At 39.5% G+C, this 16,392-nt stretch overlaps 3 protein-coding genes across 3 annotated transcripts; 1 reads left to right on the forward strand and 2 right to left on the reverse strand.

Moving 5' to 3' along the window:
* Positions 1-870: 870 nt before the first annotated feature.
* hcar1-3 (hydroxycarboxylic acid receptor 1-3) lies at positions 871-2,199 on the reverse strand. The gene is given in 5 exon segments (XM_040139742.1): positions 871-1,157; positions 1,159-1,276; positions 1,279-1,380; positions 1,383-1,412; positions 1,415-2,199. Coding segments are annotated over 5 exon segments (969 nt in total). The 5' UTR covers positions 1,884-2,199; the 3' UTR covers positions 871-907.
* Positions 2,200-6,127: 3,928 nt separating this feature from the next.
* LOC120796910 (transmembrane protein 229B-like) lies at positions 6,128-8,440 on the forward strand. Its single transcript, XM_040140086.1, has 2 exons — positions 6,128-6,179; positions 7,956-8,440. Exons 1-2 carry the CDS (start codon positions 6,128-6,130, stop codon positions 8,438-8,440), a joined length of 537 nt encoding a protein of 178 aa, XP_039996020.1.
* Positions 8,441-9,836: 1,396 nt separating this feature from the next.
* Positions 9,837-15,773, reverse strand: haao (3-hydroxyanthranilate 3,4-dioxygenase). The gene is made up of 10 exons (XM_040138355.1): positions 15,627-15,773; positions 15,292-15,370; positions 14,244-14,327; positions 13,868-13,974; positions 13,681-13,770; positions 13,453-13,496; positions 13,203-13,348; positions 11,095-11,163; positions 10,814-10,896; positions 9,837-10,609 (listed from the first exon to the last, which is right to left on the reverse strand). Exons 1-10 carry the CDS (start codon positions 15,713-15,715, stop codon positions 10,537-10,539), a joined length of 864 nt encoding a protein of 287 aa, XP_039994289.1. The 5' UTR covers positions 15,716-15,773; the 3' UTR covers positions 9,837-10,536.
* Positions 15,774-16,392: the final 619 nt, after the last annotated feature.

A 16,392-nucleotide genomic window follows, 5' to 3' on the forward strand; every position in this document is an offset into this window, starting at 1 on the left:
TTTCCTACAAATGAATCAATGAATCATCTCAAATGTATCGTAAGAAACATCTATTAAGGGAAAACAAAGCTGTTTTTTCTGCACTTTTCTGTACTCTGTAGTTAAATCTCTCTCTTTAGTTTACTAGTATCAGCCAGTTTATAACTAATGCATACTGTATAGGGAACTGGGGGGGTGAGGGTTGTACATAACCATTGCTGAGAGGACATTTTGGGAAACTGAGGACATTTTGGCCGGTCCTCACAACTTCAAAGGGCTGCTTGACGGTTAAAACTTGGTTTCAGGGTTCGGGTTAAAATTAGGTTTAGGTTGGGGTTGGGGTTCGGCAACTGTGAGGGGGTAAGAGGCCAGAATGCATGTGAGTGGGTATGTGTTCATAGCATGCCTTGTAGAATGTAGTTAATGTTCTCAATGCAGTTGTTACATGTGCCAATGCAGGTAATATCGTAGGACAAATCTCCAATAATCGCCAATAACATTTCCTGTGAACTGATATTCGGACCACATTAGGGTTATCTGCTCCAGCCCTCACAACGATGTTTGAGTCAGTTACAGTCCAACTTCACGGACTCTCCACTTTTTACACAGAGGCCAGTCTGAATAAATATGAGGGGGGTGTCCGTCCACCTGTTTTTATGAACATAAAAAAACCCCGAGTGGAAGTGATGGAAATTTGAAAAAAATCTTGAAATATCACAAAGAAATTTTTACGCTTTGCTGAGGTGGAAATGTCAGTGTTCAAAAGAGTAAAAGTGCAACAAAGTGCAATGGAAACAGACTTAGCAAATAAATCATGACATACGTGCAGAATGTGACTTAAACGTTCTTTGACACTTCACTGAAAATAGCAGCAGGCGCAAACATATATATGCAGTATGGATATTATACATAATGTTATGTTTGCCTTTTAGCAGTTATTGGCTGTGCTATTGACTGGTCTAACATTCTTCTTCACAAAACCCAGGTGGCTGATGGAGCTCTTGAGGACATCATGAAACACGGAGCTGGAGAATGGGTAGATGACAGGGTAAAAAGTGCTGTTGAGGTAAATGAGGGCAATGCACATCATAAAGCACTTGGTGATCAGGTTGTAGGAGGTCGGATCCTTGGGGCAGAACTGCTTGACGTAGCCTATATCATCCCCAGGCCTGTTATGAAACCAAACTGATCACCCCTACTGCTGTGATGGCGTTTTGTACTTTATTCTGCCTGTCCATCTGCCATTGGCACAGGGAGCAGGTCATAAGGGCTGACCAGAATAGGAACAAGAACTCAACAGGAAGAACTCTGCAATGAAGGCAACATAGTGTACATTTATCACCAAAGGGACTCCCTCATAGAAGTTGAAGCCGCGACACAGGGAGACGTTGCCGTCCTGTTGAGGAGGTTGGTGGTCAATAGCGGAATCCGAGGGGCACAACAGGCCACGTCAAGTCCACGAGCCAACCCGCCTGAGTTAAAGTCATATGGCGTATGCAGTGATGCGGATGGAAAACTTTAAAGTGGTAATCCAATGCCACACTTGTCATGAATGCAATATTGGCAGTGTGACTGACAGCCATCATGAAGAGGTTGATGAGGCACCAGGCCTGTCCAAATACCCAGTATTCCCCTTGCAGGTGGGTGTCGATGCAGAAGGGCATGCTGATGACAAGCAGGAAGTAAGCTGGAACCAGGTTAAAGAGGACAAGAGTGTGGGGTTTCCAGAACTTCATGCGGAAACAGAAAATCCACGACGCTACTGTGTTTCCTGGCAGCCCCAAAATCATCTTAGTGATCATGACAATTGGCAAGAAAAAAGTTCCAGGTTTTGGGATGGATGGGCAATGCATGAAAGTGTTATAATTATTAATGACCTCAGGGGTTCCAGTCACCATATCCATTTTAGCTGTGCATGCAGTCTGATCTCTCAGATTTTTCAATACTCCCTTTTTTCAGCAATTCTTATGTTCCTTAAATTTCCATAGAGTAGAGTAGAGAAAAGTGTTTCAGACCTCAATAAATCATGGATCAAACAGTTAAAGCAAAATTTGACATTTTGATAAATACCAAGTTTTGCATCACTTATTCTTGAAGCCTTCCTCTTGTTCGACTGCGGCTTGGATTGTACCACATTTGTACATTGCTTTGGAAAAAAGCATCTGCCACATGAATATTTGTAAATGTAAATACACTTATTCGCTTTCTTGCCGAGAGTAAGATGAGAAGACTGATACCACTCCCACGTCTGTCTGGTTAATATCTACAGCCAACAGCTGATTAGCTTAGTCTAACAAAAGCCTTGAGACCAGGGTAAACAGCTAGCTTGGCTCTGTCCAAAGGTCCACCAGCATGATAAAGATTGATTTGTCTAAAACTGTTGCCAGCAGAATTTCATCTTTTTCCAATCTATTTATATCAACACACTTTTTAATTCAACTGTCTTCATATTGCAATGCTAGTGATGACATACACCAGTGACAGTAAAAATCCAAGCTATCAGCCTTTTTAAGGGTCTAAACTGTGCACTACAGAATACAGAAAAAAATTCAAATTTCAGTACTCACCAGTAGTCAACAATGTATTCCTTCATTCCCTTAAAAAGACCTGGAATCCCGCATTTTCAGAAGCCAGAGTTGTCTTATCTGAGCATTCAGCAGATGACGACAGTAGTGTGTGCAATCCTCAGAGTGATCCAGTGATACAAAATCCTTGCGGCATTCCCCGTAGAGACAGCTGGTTCCTCATGAGCACTTGTCATAACATGAGGGCCATAATGATTCCAGGGAAAAGAGGCTATGAGGAAATCACGTCTGATTTTTGAAATCACAGTTGAATAAATATTCATAATAGCACATTTGTTACATTTTCTTCTCCTACTTTTTATGCTGAAGTACATTTATGTGACGTACAGTTTGTCAGGGAATGTTGTACTGATAAATGAGAATTCATATCATTAAAAAAAGTATTAGAAAACTATTTTGTATGTCAATGGTGACGCAAATGCACAGACATACTGTGCACGTACACTTACATGAATATAAATATCAAATAACACAATCCTCTACCTTTTTACCTTCATTTAGACATTTCACTTCATTGATACATTTGTATCTACTGTATAATAATTGATCATACACAGTAATTCAATACTTGTATATGTGTAGGAGTAAATCTGTAGACACACCTAGTAGCTACTGCCAATGGTACACTTTCATTGGAGTCATTTCTGCTACTATCTGCATTTCACCTTGATTTATATCACAGCAGCGAAAGTCAACTCCTCTACCCACAATATATCACATCCTCTCATCCCATCACATCTCACCTTGACTCCCCTCAAGTTATCTCATCACACCAGTCAAACTCAACACCTCGACATTTATCCCACCAAACCTATTCTCATCCAAAGTCATCTCATCTTGTCTCATTACCTCCTCTTGACTACCTCCTCTTCATCCCATCTTCCCCATACTCTGATCCTATTTCACTTCAAAGTGTCATCCAAACCCATGCCATGTCATCACCTTGTCTCATTTTGATTAATCTCACTTCATCTCACTTCCTCTCACCTCCTTGCATCTCATCTCATATTGCATCATTGCACTTTATCTCTCCTCACTTTATCTCATTGTATCTTACCTCATTTCATCTAATTTCTCATCTCACTGCATCTCAGCTCAGCTTTAGTTATCTAGCATTCAGTAATTCATCTGGTTTCAAGTGATCTACTCATCTTCTTCTTAATTTATTTAAATTTCTAATTTTGCCTCATTGCATCCAATCCCACTGCATCTCATCTTATTTTACTGCATCTCATCTTGTCACTTTGCATCTCATATTGTGTCACTGCATCTGATCTCATTTTATTGCATCTCACCTTGCCTAAGTTCGACTCAACTCACCTTAACACATTGCCTCTCATCTTGTCTCATTGCATCCATCTCACCATATCACATTCATCCCCTATAGTATCATGTCTTCTCTTTTGATTAATTAAAATTTCCTATCTTATCTCATTTCACCTCACTGTATCTCGTCTCACCTTATTGCATCGCATCGAATATACCTTCACTGTATCACATCTCAATTTCATCTCATCTCATCTTGCCTCATTGCATCTCATTATATTATGCTTATTCCATTTTATTTCCTCTTATTGCATCACGTCTTATCTACATCTCATCTCATTGCATCTTATCATATTGCATCTCACCCTGCCTCATTTTATCTCATCTCACCTCATTGCCTCGAATCTCATCTCGCCTCATTACATCTCACCTTTAACTATGTCCCGTTCACAAACTCATTCCAATTTCATTTAAAATCATCGACTCATCTTCTCTCTCAATTCATTTAAATTAAATTTGTGCATTCAATACAGCATACCAGACCAACTCAAGATTGAAAGTCACTGACTTGCAGAGAGCAACAGATGAAGACGTTCTTTGTTTTCTCAGAGAGAAAATGCTAATTTCCCTAACCAAACTTTCTTTGGTAACAACTCATGACACAATACAATAGACACATGCACGGAGTCAGCCCAGTTCTCCACCTTTTTCAGCTCAATAACTTTATGGTCACTGACTCCCATACAGCAGCATAGTCCCCCTTCACACCCCTAAAGGTGTGTTTGCTAGAACCGCTGGACTCTGATCTAGAGACGCACCATTCATCTAACTGTTTTATTAGAGTACACACAAAACAAACACACAGAAGCCAGGTCTGACATCTGCTCTCAAAGACACTTTATGGTTACACTGTATGCTGTACATGTTTTAAATTGTACTTGCAGAGCTTTCTGAACATGTCTCTCTAAGTCTTGTTGTCAGTGTTTAGTGAGTATACTTATTATTTCTGTAATTAGATATGAATGACTGATAACGATCATCTTTACATAGTATAATTGTCTTTACTGTAGCTATGACATTCATCTGCTGCAATACACTAAATGAACAGACCATGCTTACAAAGAAGAAGATGGAAAATAGACTTCTCTTTATTTCTACCAATTAATAACACATAATTAAATATAAAATAAATGTGCAAATTATTTGGAAAAAAGTATGAATGTAGCCTGTACCTGGACAAAGTCACATATTTTATCAAGAAAACTTACAATTACTTTGCTACTTGAACATATGAATCAGCAATATGATTTGAATCAGCTGTTTCTTATTGAAAGTTTTGCTGGGAATTGTCTTTCTGGGAAAAACCAATGAGACAGTTAAAGGAAAATCCCAAATATTATTTTATAATACATTTGAGTAGTAGAAATATTTTTTGAAGGTGCTTGAGAAAAAGCATAGAGATTTTCAGAGTTCATCCTGAGAGGGAAATGAACGAGTACACGAAATTTCATGGCAAGCTGTCCAGCAGTAGTCAAGAGACTCAAAACCACAAATGTCAACCTCATTGGGCGCTAGATGAAAAGTCAGGGGCTCATCTAGGTCAGTAGAATTTATTCTGAAGAGACCGATGTCTGTACCACGCCCATTTTCATGATTTTTTTTACAAAATTTCATGTCAGTCCATTAAGTAGCCTAGTTTGGTCTGACTGACCAACAGGCCACCATTGCTATCCTTAGAGCTGTACTGCTAGCGTGGCTACAAGCGACCTGGATATCATGTCAATTTTTAAACAGGTCCTGTTGGAATGTATGAGTCCATCCTTCAATCTATCAATGTGTGTATATTTCTGAGCAGGATCTCTGACACAGCCAGCTACCTTGGTTCTCTGATAAGCCCAGGCTGGCCCACAACATGAAATACAGCATTATAGGGAGCTTCTGTGTGATACAGAAACTGCCATGTCTGCGCACATCAGTACACTTATTTGCACACTTATTGTATGCTTAAAGGATAACATTCAGGCAGCCACTGTGGGATCAATACGGGTACTGGTAGTGCACATAGATGCACGCACACATTTTTTCCTTAGGTCATCCAGCTTCGCTTTCTGGGTCTCTCCCTGAGTTCACCACCTTAGCCTGTGACAGAGACATGACTGTCTCAGTCTGATAACATGAAGCAGCTTAATGTTTAGCCCAAGAGCTACACACACACACACACGCACACACACACACACCCACACACATAGGGAAGCGAAGGGATTACAAAGGCGCAGAGACCCATATGCTGCCCAGGGATGGAAACGAGAAAACTAAATGCAAGGAGAACGCAAGGTACTTATTATCAAGGCGAGAATTATTACTTTTTTTTGCATTTTAAAATGATTTTTAATGACTGCAGAAGGACACAATTTGAGGCCTTATGAGTTTTGTCCCTGCATCCTTATCTCATTTGTAATGAGTGAAATGATGGAGTCGGATTCAAAGCTATTGTGAAACTTTTGTTGATTGTATTGTACTTTGAGGAGAAATGAATGACAATGACAGTCACCTAGTTGATAGACTTTGATAAAATGCACTATTTTCTAGTGCAGAATGAAAACCTGTTGAAGATTTTCTGAGCCATTAATTTGCTAAGCTGGGCTATTAGCCTGTTAATCCACATTAAAGCATGTACACTATGCTGTGTGTCCTGTGGAGAAGGGACAAAACGGGACTCTATACACACTGGATAGACAATACAGGGAAGGATATATATAAAAAAAAAGATGGGCTCTTCCAAAAAGATATAATATTACCTGTCAAAAATTAATAAAATGTTAACATATACGATCTTTTTTTAATTTGAACATCATGGTAAAAAGAAATGCTTAAACAGACGTAAGATTCACAGGGGAAACTGTTTTTGCTCTGAAAAAAGAGATTGGTTTAAGAGATGTAAAAGCAGCCTAAAGAAACACTGAAGATTCATTAGACGGGAGAATTTCATGACTGACAGTGAGAAATGATATTTCTAAATAATAATAATTCTAAAGAAGAAATATGTTAGGAAACGATTAAGGTGAAGGTCTATTGAATAAAGGTGGTACCTTTCTCTAAGGAATCACTTTTGAATCACTTTTGAAACTGTTGCAATTATCCTTGTTTTAATTCCTGGGTTTCTAATGAAACCAGTTTTGATCAGTATGCTTCACAGTTATGGGAGAAAAGAAAAGTGGAAGGAACAGCCCATAATCCTAGTGTAAACACACACAAAATTTGAGGCACTGGAGTGCAAGCTGCTACCGCTCCCAAAATCACTGACACATTTTTGAAAACAGTGACTAACAATGGGCCAAAACTAATTTATATCTATGTCATTACTGTTTTCTGAAGCTGTAAAAAATGTACATCAGCCATGTAAACTATAGCCCTGTAGTATGAATTATGGTCAGAGAAACACACACCTTCTATTTTTTATGAATAACTTTTCAGTTATATGATTGTAAATGTATCTCAAATTTATATGGACTTACTGATTGCGCAGCTGCTGTTGTCACTGAAACAGTTCTGAATTTCTTGTAGTAGTCAGTAATTTTACTTTGACTTAAGGGTGTTTAAACTTCAGAAGTTTACGTGTGTTTTAACTTATAGGAATAGTTCAGCATTTTATGAAACACACTTATTTACTTTCTGGTTGAGAGTTAGAAGAGAAGCTCTCTCATGTCTGTAGACTAAATGTGTAGCTGGAGCCAGCAGCTGGTTAGCTTAGCTTAGCATAAAGACTGGAAACAGGGGGAAACAGCTCTGTCCACATGTAAAAAAAAATCCACAACCAGCTCTTCTAAAGGTCTGGAATGTAACCTATAAAACCACAACATGTCGTTTATTATGATATTAGAGAATGGGGACAGGAGTTCACTGTTTGGCTATTTTTCTTTTTTCCCTATAGATTGGGTTTATGTGTTGTATGTGCAACTTGTCACTCTAATATATAAAGAATCTTTGCAAAAATGAATTAAAAGCCAGTTGCTCTACCATGATGTTTGTTTTTGTGAACATGTCACTTTTGCTATGTTTGGGATGGCTTATGAAAGTCTGTGAATGGGACAAAAATGCACATTAATTTCAGTTTCTTTGTGACAGGGACCGGTGTTGAAAGTGAAGGCCCAGCAGAACCACATGGCAGCAGCTCCAGCCGTCCTCTCCCTGCTCTTGTTCGCCTCTATGTGTATGCACTGCACGGCTGCCTATGTGAGGTGGCCTTCACCGCTGTGTGGGACTGGTGCAGCACCCAAGACAGGAGGCTGGCCGGTCACAGCAGCCTGTGGGCGCTGCCCATGTACGCCACCGCAATCTACCTCATGGAGCGCCTGAGAGCGTGGCTCCTGGCTCAACATCAGCCTCTGCCTGTGCGTCTGACGGCCTACACCCTGTTCATCTACTTATGGGAGTTCAGCTGGGGAGCAGGTCTGAGGCTGCTGAGGGCCTGCCCCTGGGACTACTCGGGTTATACGTACAACCTGGGAGGACTGGTGACCCTGGAGTATGCGCTGCCCTGGGCTGTAGCAGCATTTATAGCAGAGCAGCATGTGATCAGGAACACTCTGAGGATAAGACTGCACGACTGAACTGATATCAGTCTGGAATAAAGTGTTTTTCCAAAAACAGCCACAAAACCTTTACGGACAATGTTGTAGGATACCACACTACTGTGAGTTTTTGACATTTTGAAACGGTTCATTTACTGCATCTCCCTGTCATTTTTTCAGTCCAGTCTGTGAGTGTTTTTTTTTTTTCACACAGCCTAAAGTGAAGTAAGACAAAACTACTATGTTAGGAAAGCTGGTTTGGTAGGCTAATGGCTAACTAACTGTATGACAGCGTCAAAGGAATAGTTTGGCACCTTGGGAAATAAGCTCATTTGCTTTCTTGCCAAGAGTTAGATATGAAGATCGACACCACTCTCATATCTGTCTGATCAGTATGAAGCTACAGCCAGGAGACAGTTAGCGTCATTCACCACAAGGACTAGAAAAAGGAGGAAAGAGCTAGCTTGGAAGAAAAACATGGTGTAAAAACACCATGTTGTGGTTTAATGGGGGTTTGTCTTTGACTTTTTTTAGCTGGTTAGTGTCTGCCGGTTGCTTGGCCAAGTCACGGTGATGACGAGATTCCAGGAAGTGGCCAAGAAATAGTTCCAGTACGTAACTCCCTGTGAAACCACACATTCTCATGATATCATTTCTGTTTGCGTATGAATTAAACAAATGACATACATACTATTCAGGCATATTTTTAAACTTTTTTAACCTGCTTCCATACCTTATGCTAAACTAAGCTAATCGCCTCCTGCGTCCAACTCTGTACTTAACGCACAGACTTGAGGGTGGTATTGACCTTCTAATCTAAATCTCAGCAAGGACGTGAATGAGTATATTTCCAAAAATGTCAGACTATTGCTCTAAAAATGAGATTTTTTGAGTCAGCTCAGATTTGGACGGTCTAGTCACGAATTGATATATTTATCAGAAAGTGTAAAGTGAAAGTGTAAAGACAGCCAAACACAGGTTAATGTCAGATTTGAGTGAAAAAGCAACTCTCCATCCAACACTTATCAAAGTCAGATAACAGTGACAGAAAAACCTCTCCACGGATGCTAATGGGAATCTGCTGTTTGCTCTGTGGTTAGTCCTGTAAGTAGCCTGACAATGTAAGTAGTTGTAATTTGCCCAGACTACATGGCCAACATTTTAAAATATCCATTAGCAAATTTCTGATTCCCTTCTGCTCATATTCTTTCTATCAATTCTTTCAAAAATGTTTGTGTTAAATGCAACAAAGCCCCAAAATAAAATGAACAAAAAAGTATTGAAATGCCCATAGAAATTCCTCTCTGCATCAAAATCCACTTTTATGCTGTCCATCAGTACGCTTTTTATGTTCATTGCAATCCATTCATTCATACTGGCTTCCAGAAAGGGGGACACTGCAGCTATAAATGTTACAGTGGGTGAGTATTTAATACTGAAAAGACAGAGTTTTACTGTTTCACCTTAAAGAGGCTTCCCAGTGATGTGAAAGGTGGGAAGCTGGTGAGTGGCTGCACCCATGACTGAAAGACAGTTTTATCAGTGGAAAAATAAGTCTAAGCGTTTCTCACAGCCACAGCTGCTGCGAAATCATGCCCAGTCAGTACTGGGATTCTCTGGGAAAGGCCCAACCCTGTGGAAATCTACACACCTTGTCGCAGTTTACAAGGCAAGTTGGAGTGGGAGGCATTTTAATCCAGTTGTGGGAAAATAAATGAAATGCATAACCACTGCAGTAGAAGAGAAAAGAAGAAATTCTCATCACACTGTTTTATTTCTATAGACATTTATGTCTTTGTTACCATAAAATTATTTGCAACGATAAAATTAATTTAATGTATGTAACTACAACAAAGTGCAATTTACAGTTTCAGTTTCAACAACCTCCTGTGCCCATTAACACTCAAATGGGTCAGAGTTCACTTTCATTAACACATAACAGAAGCTTATAACATATTTGAGGGCATGATTTAAATGATTGCATGTGATGATACACAGTATACTTCTCATTACTGCACTTACATTGACAGATACAGTAGTACCTGTCATGTCATATACTTGTATTTGTGAAGTGCGTTCTCCTCCCCAGATATACAGTATAATGTATATTCAATGTGTCAATGGGCAGGTCATTATCAGGGTCTCTTCCGCTCAGGGTTTTGAACCACAAACAGGGCAACAGTCCTTTCATCTCTCTGCCACTGGTACCTACAGAGGAAGAAGCCGTTTAAGATTTTTTTATTGGCAAAAAATCTTTTAAAATCTTGAAAGCAGTTTTTCAAGTCATTACTGCCAAATCCCCTCTTTTCAAACTACTTCTGAATACTCAGAAGTGGAAATTGCAACACTTATTAGCTAATACTTTGTACCCTGACTGGAAAGATTTTTCAATAATTGTTAATATTAACTCACTGGCTCTGTTCAGGAATAAGTAAACTGTCTCCTGCAGAAAGAGTGAACTCCTGCTCATTCACAGTTACTCTTGAGGATCCCTCCTGAGAGACGGAGTGAGAAGGCGATGAGAAAAGAAAATGAACAGAAAAAGATGGACAAAATGAGAGTTTGGGTATTATACTGTACAGAGGAGTCAGACACAGATCCATGGCACTAATAGACAGCAGCATCTAAGCAGAACTGACAGACTGCTGGGAGATATGAAGCGACACAGTGGTCGGCATTTTTAGAGAGCATACCATCTGCCAAATCCACACGTCACTTTGTTGTACCGTTGTCTCTGTCAGCCCAGGTCCAAACACCATTGCCTGTCGGGGTCATGAGAAAGAGTACTGTAGAATTTTCACTACCATCATCTACAGCACATCGCATCTACTCCAGTCATCCCACTGACAATTCTGCCTTGTTCTTATAAATTTACAGTGAAATACTCAGCGGCATATTTTCACCTCTAATGCAATACAGTCGTAGGGAAATTCCACCGGCAGGAAAATGCCCAAAATTGCCTGTGTTCTACTTAAGTTTCAGTTTGACTTTACCAAACCCTTTGGTTTAAGGATTCCAGTAAATTGGTGCAAACTGTCAGCAGAAGGTCAGTAAGAGGACTTCCAGTAAAACCATAGCAACCAACTGTGCGTATAAATGTTAAGTGAATAAGCACCATATAGACTCTATACATCTCATTAGGAGCCTCTATCACTTTTTGAAACATTTCCATGCTTCCAGGCAAACTTAAGGTCATGGTTTGGAATTTGACACTAGAACACATGAATTGATGACACTCACGAATTACAGTGTAATTTAAATGTATGAAACAAGTACCAATAAAATACTTACCAGGCCTTACTGGTACTTAAATGTAGGCACAATGGAAGAAAACAAGACTACGAGGAACAAAGGAGTAACAAGTGGCCATTTTTAAAGGACAGGAGCAACACATTTTATTTTTGTAAATACAGGGCACTTACTTATGGGGTACAATACGAGGAAACAAAAGGAAAGGCTGGGAAAATGGTGTTAACGGCAATGACGATCTGTAAGCTATAGAGTATTAAGAAAGGGGTTTAAGGAAAATCTCTTGAAACACAGATGGAGGCATTATTGAAGGACGATTTTATATATATATATATATATATATAAAATATAAAATATATGGATTACATTATGCTTGTGGCACAAATCTTAGGATAATGAGGGGCTTGTAAATCGTTTATGGAGTATAGCAACATACTTAAGGGTGACTTAACAGGTTAAACAATAGCCCACTGCGTAGGTGATTTAGCCTCACAGTTTATGCTCTTCGGACTGACTACAGTGTAAGCGCTGTTCCTTGAAGTAATGGATGAAGTACATTAAAAACGAATACTTTTGCCCTTTGCTCATGGCTGTAATTAGGTAAGGTTGCCCCGACAGAAAATCTGGCGTCCATCTGACAACACTGCAATAGAGATATACTAGCTGTTATAGAGGAGAACCCGGGCCAGCTTCTATGTTTGATCACAGTATAGCTACAATAAATTTAAAAAAAATAAAAAAAAATTGAGCAGCCCTCTTTTATATTGACATAAAAGAGGTTTTACAGGTGTGCCCTTGACAGGCAAGCTCCACAATCTAGGGATTTTTATCATTTCTCCTACTTCATTGTATGTTTTGGAATCAGGATAAGTCAAGAAATAAGTCCTAAACCACTGAAAATTTGCATGTTCATCTAGCACAGCCTTGGAAGGCATCTATTATCATCCAAACTATAACATAGCAAAGTAAAGTAATAATATAACATATAGTTGTGGATGCATCAACCATAGAATATTTTTAATGTTTAATGAGGAACCTTGTACTTGTTATTTTAATACTTTCATTTACACAGAAAGAATTGTCTATGTGGGCAGCAATATAAGGTGTTAACTGCCTTTTTACTCTTTTTTTCCCCCCAAACTTCAGTTTTGTTTCCCAGTATTGTTTGAAATGTTTTGCTACTACTGGCAATATAATACCCGAGTTTTGCTCCTGAATATGTTTCTATACCTTACTTAAAGAATTTTGAACATGTTCCTCTACAAAACCCCTTTTTCATTTTCATTGCTCTTAAATGTTAAACATTGCCAAAACAAAGGTAACCATATAAGAGCTTTGCCTGAATGAAATGGTCTAAAGTAGACGAAATTATGATTTAAATCAGTAACTATCTGATCAAATAACAAGTAGACATGTTTAAAACTCAAAGAAAGCATTTGATGCCAGCTCAGTACTTGAGAGTATTTAATACCCTGTGCTACATACACATTTTGGTGGGTACCAAAAATGTAGTGAAGTTGAAACTGATGACTTTTTTTGAAAGCGCTATTACCTCTGTCTCGAACTGAGCTCCGAACAGGTCGACGGGCCTGCCATTGGCCAGCGACGGCCTCTGTTTGTCCAGCCAGTCTCTGAAGGAGAAGGGTGACATCACGTTCATGGTGTTCATCTGGAACGGAGGCTCTCTGAAGACTTCATCTGGTCATCAAAAGACAACAATGACAACAGTGGAAAATGTACAGGAATTAGATTTGATATCTTGACATCTCAGCCGAGTTACAGAAAATTTCAGGACAACTCACTTGGATCAGGTTTTCCTGTTTCGCACTGCTTCGATGCCATGAACCTGCACTTAAGTAAGTAAAGTTTATTTAGAGTAGCACTTGTCACAAAGCAAAGTCACAAAGTGCTTCACAAAGTAAACAAAGTAAAAAGTCAACGAACAACTACTCTAGTCAAACAAATAACCTGATCTGAAGGATACTGTTTGTAAGTGTATAGATAACAGTGAAGGAGGAAGGATGTTTTACTCTTTGATTATTGGCACCAGTTGGGTTCCGAGGTTCTGACAGTAGAACCATTTCTCAAACAGGATATCAGTGGTGTGGTCCACATAGTACCTGTAAGCACCAACACACACTAATCTTGAAATTGCTTTGAACCAGAAAAACCTGCAAGAAGAGAGGAGAGGAGAGGAGAGGAGAGACAGTAGTTAACCTCAGGCAGTCAGTCTCAGTCAACAGCCGTCTCCTCTCCACCACCAGTCCCACAGTGTTGGCCTGTCTCTGTGGGGAGTGGGGAATTCGAGCTGGCAGCAGGAACATCTACAAAAGGGGGGGAAAATGAATGGAATACAGAATGTACATACAGAGAAAAGGTGAGTGTGGCACTGGAGCATTGTATATTTTGACCAGTTTATTTGGATTAGAAGAAAATCCTAAACCCTTGAAAGGAGCAGTGACAGCAGTGATTTATACTGCTTTAAAGTTGGACTCCATATAAAGTGATAATATATTATGACTGAATTATTATGCAGGATATATAACTATGGCAAAGAAGAAAGAATTGTATATAAAAACCTGCTAGAGCTCACCTCTCCCTCTCTGATGTGGACATCCTTGTGTTTGCCATTTTCAATCACTTTCAGACACATGTCTCCCTTCAGCTGGTAGAACAACTATTTAAAATAGGGAGTGGGAGACAGAAGCAAAATACCCATGGGTTAAAGGAGAATGCAGATTTTACAAAACAATGTGTGTTTACAAGTGTTGGAGAAGACTACGAAGACGAATCTGGAAATGAGAGAGGTCTGGGGGTGTGGAGGTAGAAAGAAGTGAGCTTACCAGACCTCCGCTCCTCAACACCGCTCGAGGCTAGTGGCTCAGGGCTACAATAGTTGCTACTATCATAACACACTCACATATCAGACCGAACTGTCGGCGGTTGAGTTGCACTGTGGGTAAGGCAGGCACCAGGTTTTGACAACAAAGAAGAGTGTGTGGAATAAAATTGGTGGAGTACTCTTTTTAAGTAATTGAGTTTCATCATGTTGATTAAAGAAATATTTAAGATAGTGCAGAAAATTATCACAACTCTAAAAATGTTACTCAAGCATTACTAGTGAGTAACAGCTTATTGCATGTAACATATTCCATGCGCTGTCACCTGATCAGCCTCAATACTTTGACACTGTAAACTTCAAAAACCCTGACAGCAAAGGACACCAACAACAACAGGTCACAAAAAAAAAAACCCAGCGGCAGCAAGCCATAATTAGTGGACCAAGCATTGCAACATTGTGGCGGAGTAAGCCATGGTTAGTGGGGGAATAGTATAGTCTTAGGAGGCAGTCATCATGTGGGGAACTGAATGTAGGGAGTTAACTGTGATCGTAGAACGGTTCAATCAAGAAATGAAGGCAAGAAAACAGCAGGAATTTAGTGTCCTGTAGATTCCCAGTGATGTGCTGAATGGAATGGAATTCAACGGGAAGAGTTATGCTCAAGTGATTTGTATTTTTGTTGTTTCACGTAAAAAACGTTTGCATTAAATAGTCAGTGTAATCTCTCCTGGTTTAATTGAGAGCATATCTGTGTTGGAGTTAAGAGTTTATAGAGAGTCAATCAGCACTATTCTCTTACCTCCTCCCCCTCTTCAATGTGATAATCCTTCCTGGTATTTGGACCTCCAACAAACATGATATTCAACTGCATAAAGTGCCTGAAGAATTAAAGACAATCATGTGCTCACCATATGTCCTAACAGTCAGTGAAGTTAGTTGTTCATTTGTCAGTGCACCAAAACTATACATTTATTGTGATTTGAAGAGATTTTCAATCTGCGTTGTTGTAAAATTGCCAAATTACAGATTGCTCATCACATCATGTTATCCATCAGGTCATTGCAAAGAGGAACTCCCAGTAACACACATATGTAACAATGTGGCTAACATGAAAATGTAAAAAGTATTACTCACATGAGCTTGTTGCATACTGGTGGCAGAAAAGCCTTCTGGTTCTCTGCAATCCAGTTTTCCACATTCACCAATAGAGGACTGCTGCTCATTTTTTAAACTGATTGGGCTTTGTGCTCTTGTGTCAACTGTCTGACCAGTCTGCTAGTCTGGCCGGTTTAAACAATGTGTTTGACAACGAAAGTCCAAAATGCAGAAGTGGGTATAGGCCAAGTGGGGAGGAGCTCTGTTTCACCAGATAGGTGAAAGGTTGCTTGCACTGTCTTAACAACTAACATTGTGTTGTCCTGTTGTCTCTATACATATATATTGGAATCCGTTGCAACTCTGAAGTCAAACTGGCATAATGCAGACACTGTGCATATGACTTGGGTCTTTCCTGGAAAGCCAATGCATAATTTGACTCGAAGACCCCTGTGAGGCAACACACTAACACTAAAGCTTCAACACTGGCCAGTAACATAAACACAGAAAAAGGCTTACAATAGCTGAGAATAGGTATGTATCGGAGGTTTAAATCAAGTTTCATTTGTTAAAAACTTTGCCCCAATTGGTGATCATTCACTGTTCACACTTAGGCCTGTCAAGGTTGATGACCAAAACTATTTATTTATGAGTTTACACTAAATGTAATGATTTATACTGTCCACCAGATAGAGCTGTTTAACATGGTGAGATCAGATCAAAGCTGTGTCCCCAGTTGAGAATCCTGAATCCGCAAATGGATTCTGCAGCTGCTCATCTGGCGAGTTCATCAACGAGCCTAAAG

The sequence above is a fragment of the Xiphias gladius genome, chromosome 11 (genome assembly GCF_016859285.1).
Source record: "Xiphias gladius isolate SHS-SW01 ecotype Sanya breed wild chromosome 11, ASM1685928v1, whole genome shotgun sequence".
Taxonomy (NCBI): domain Eukaryota; kingdom Metazoa; phylum Chordata; class Actinopteri; order Istiophoriformes; family Xiphiidae; genus Xiphias; species Xiphias gladius.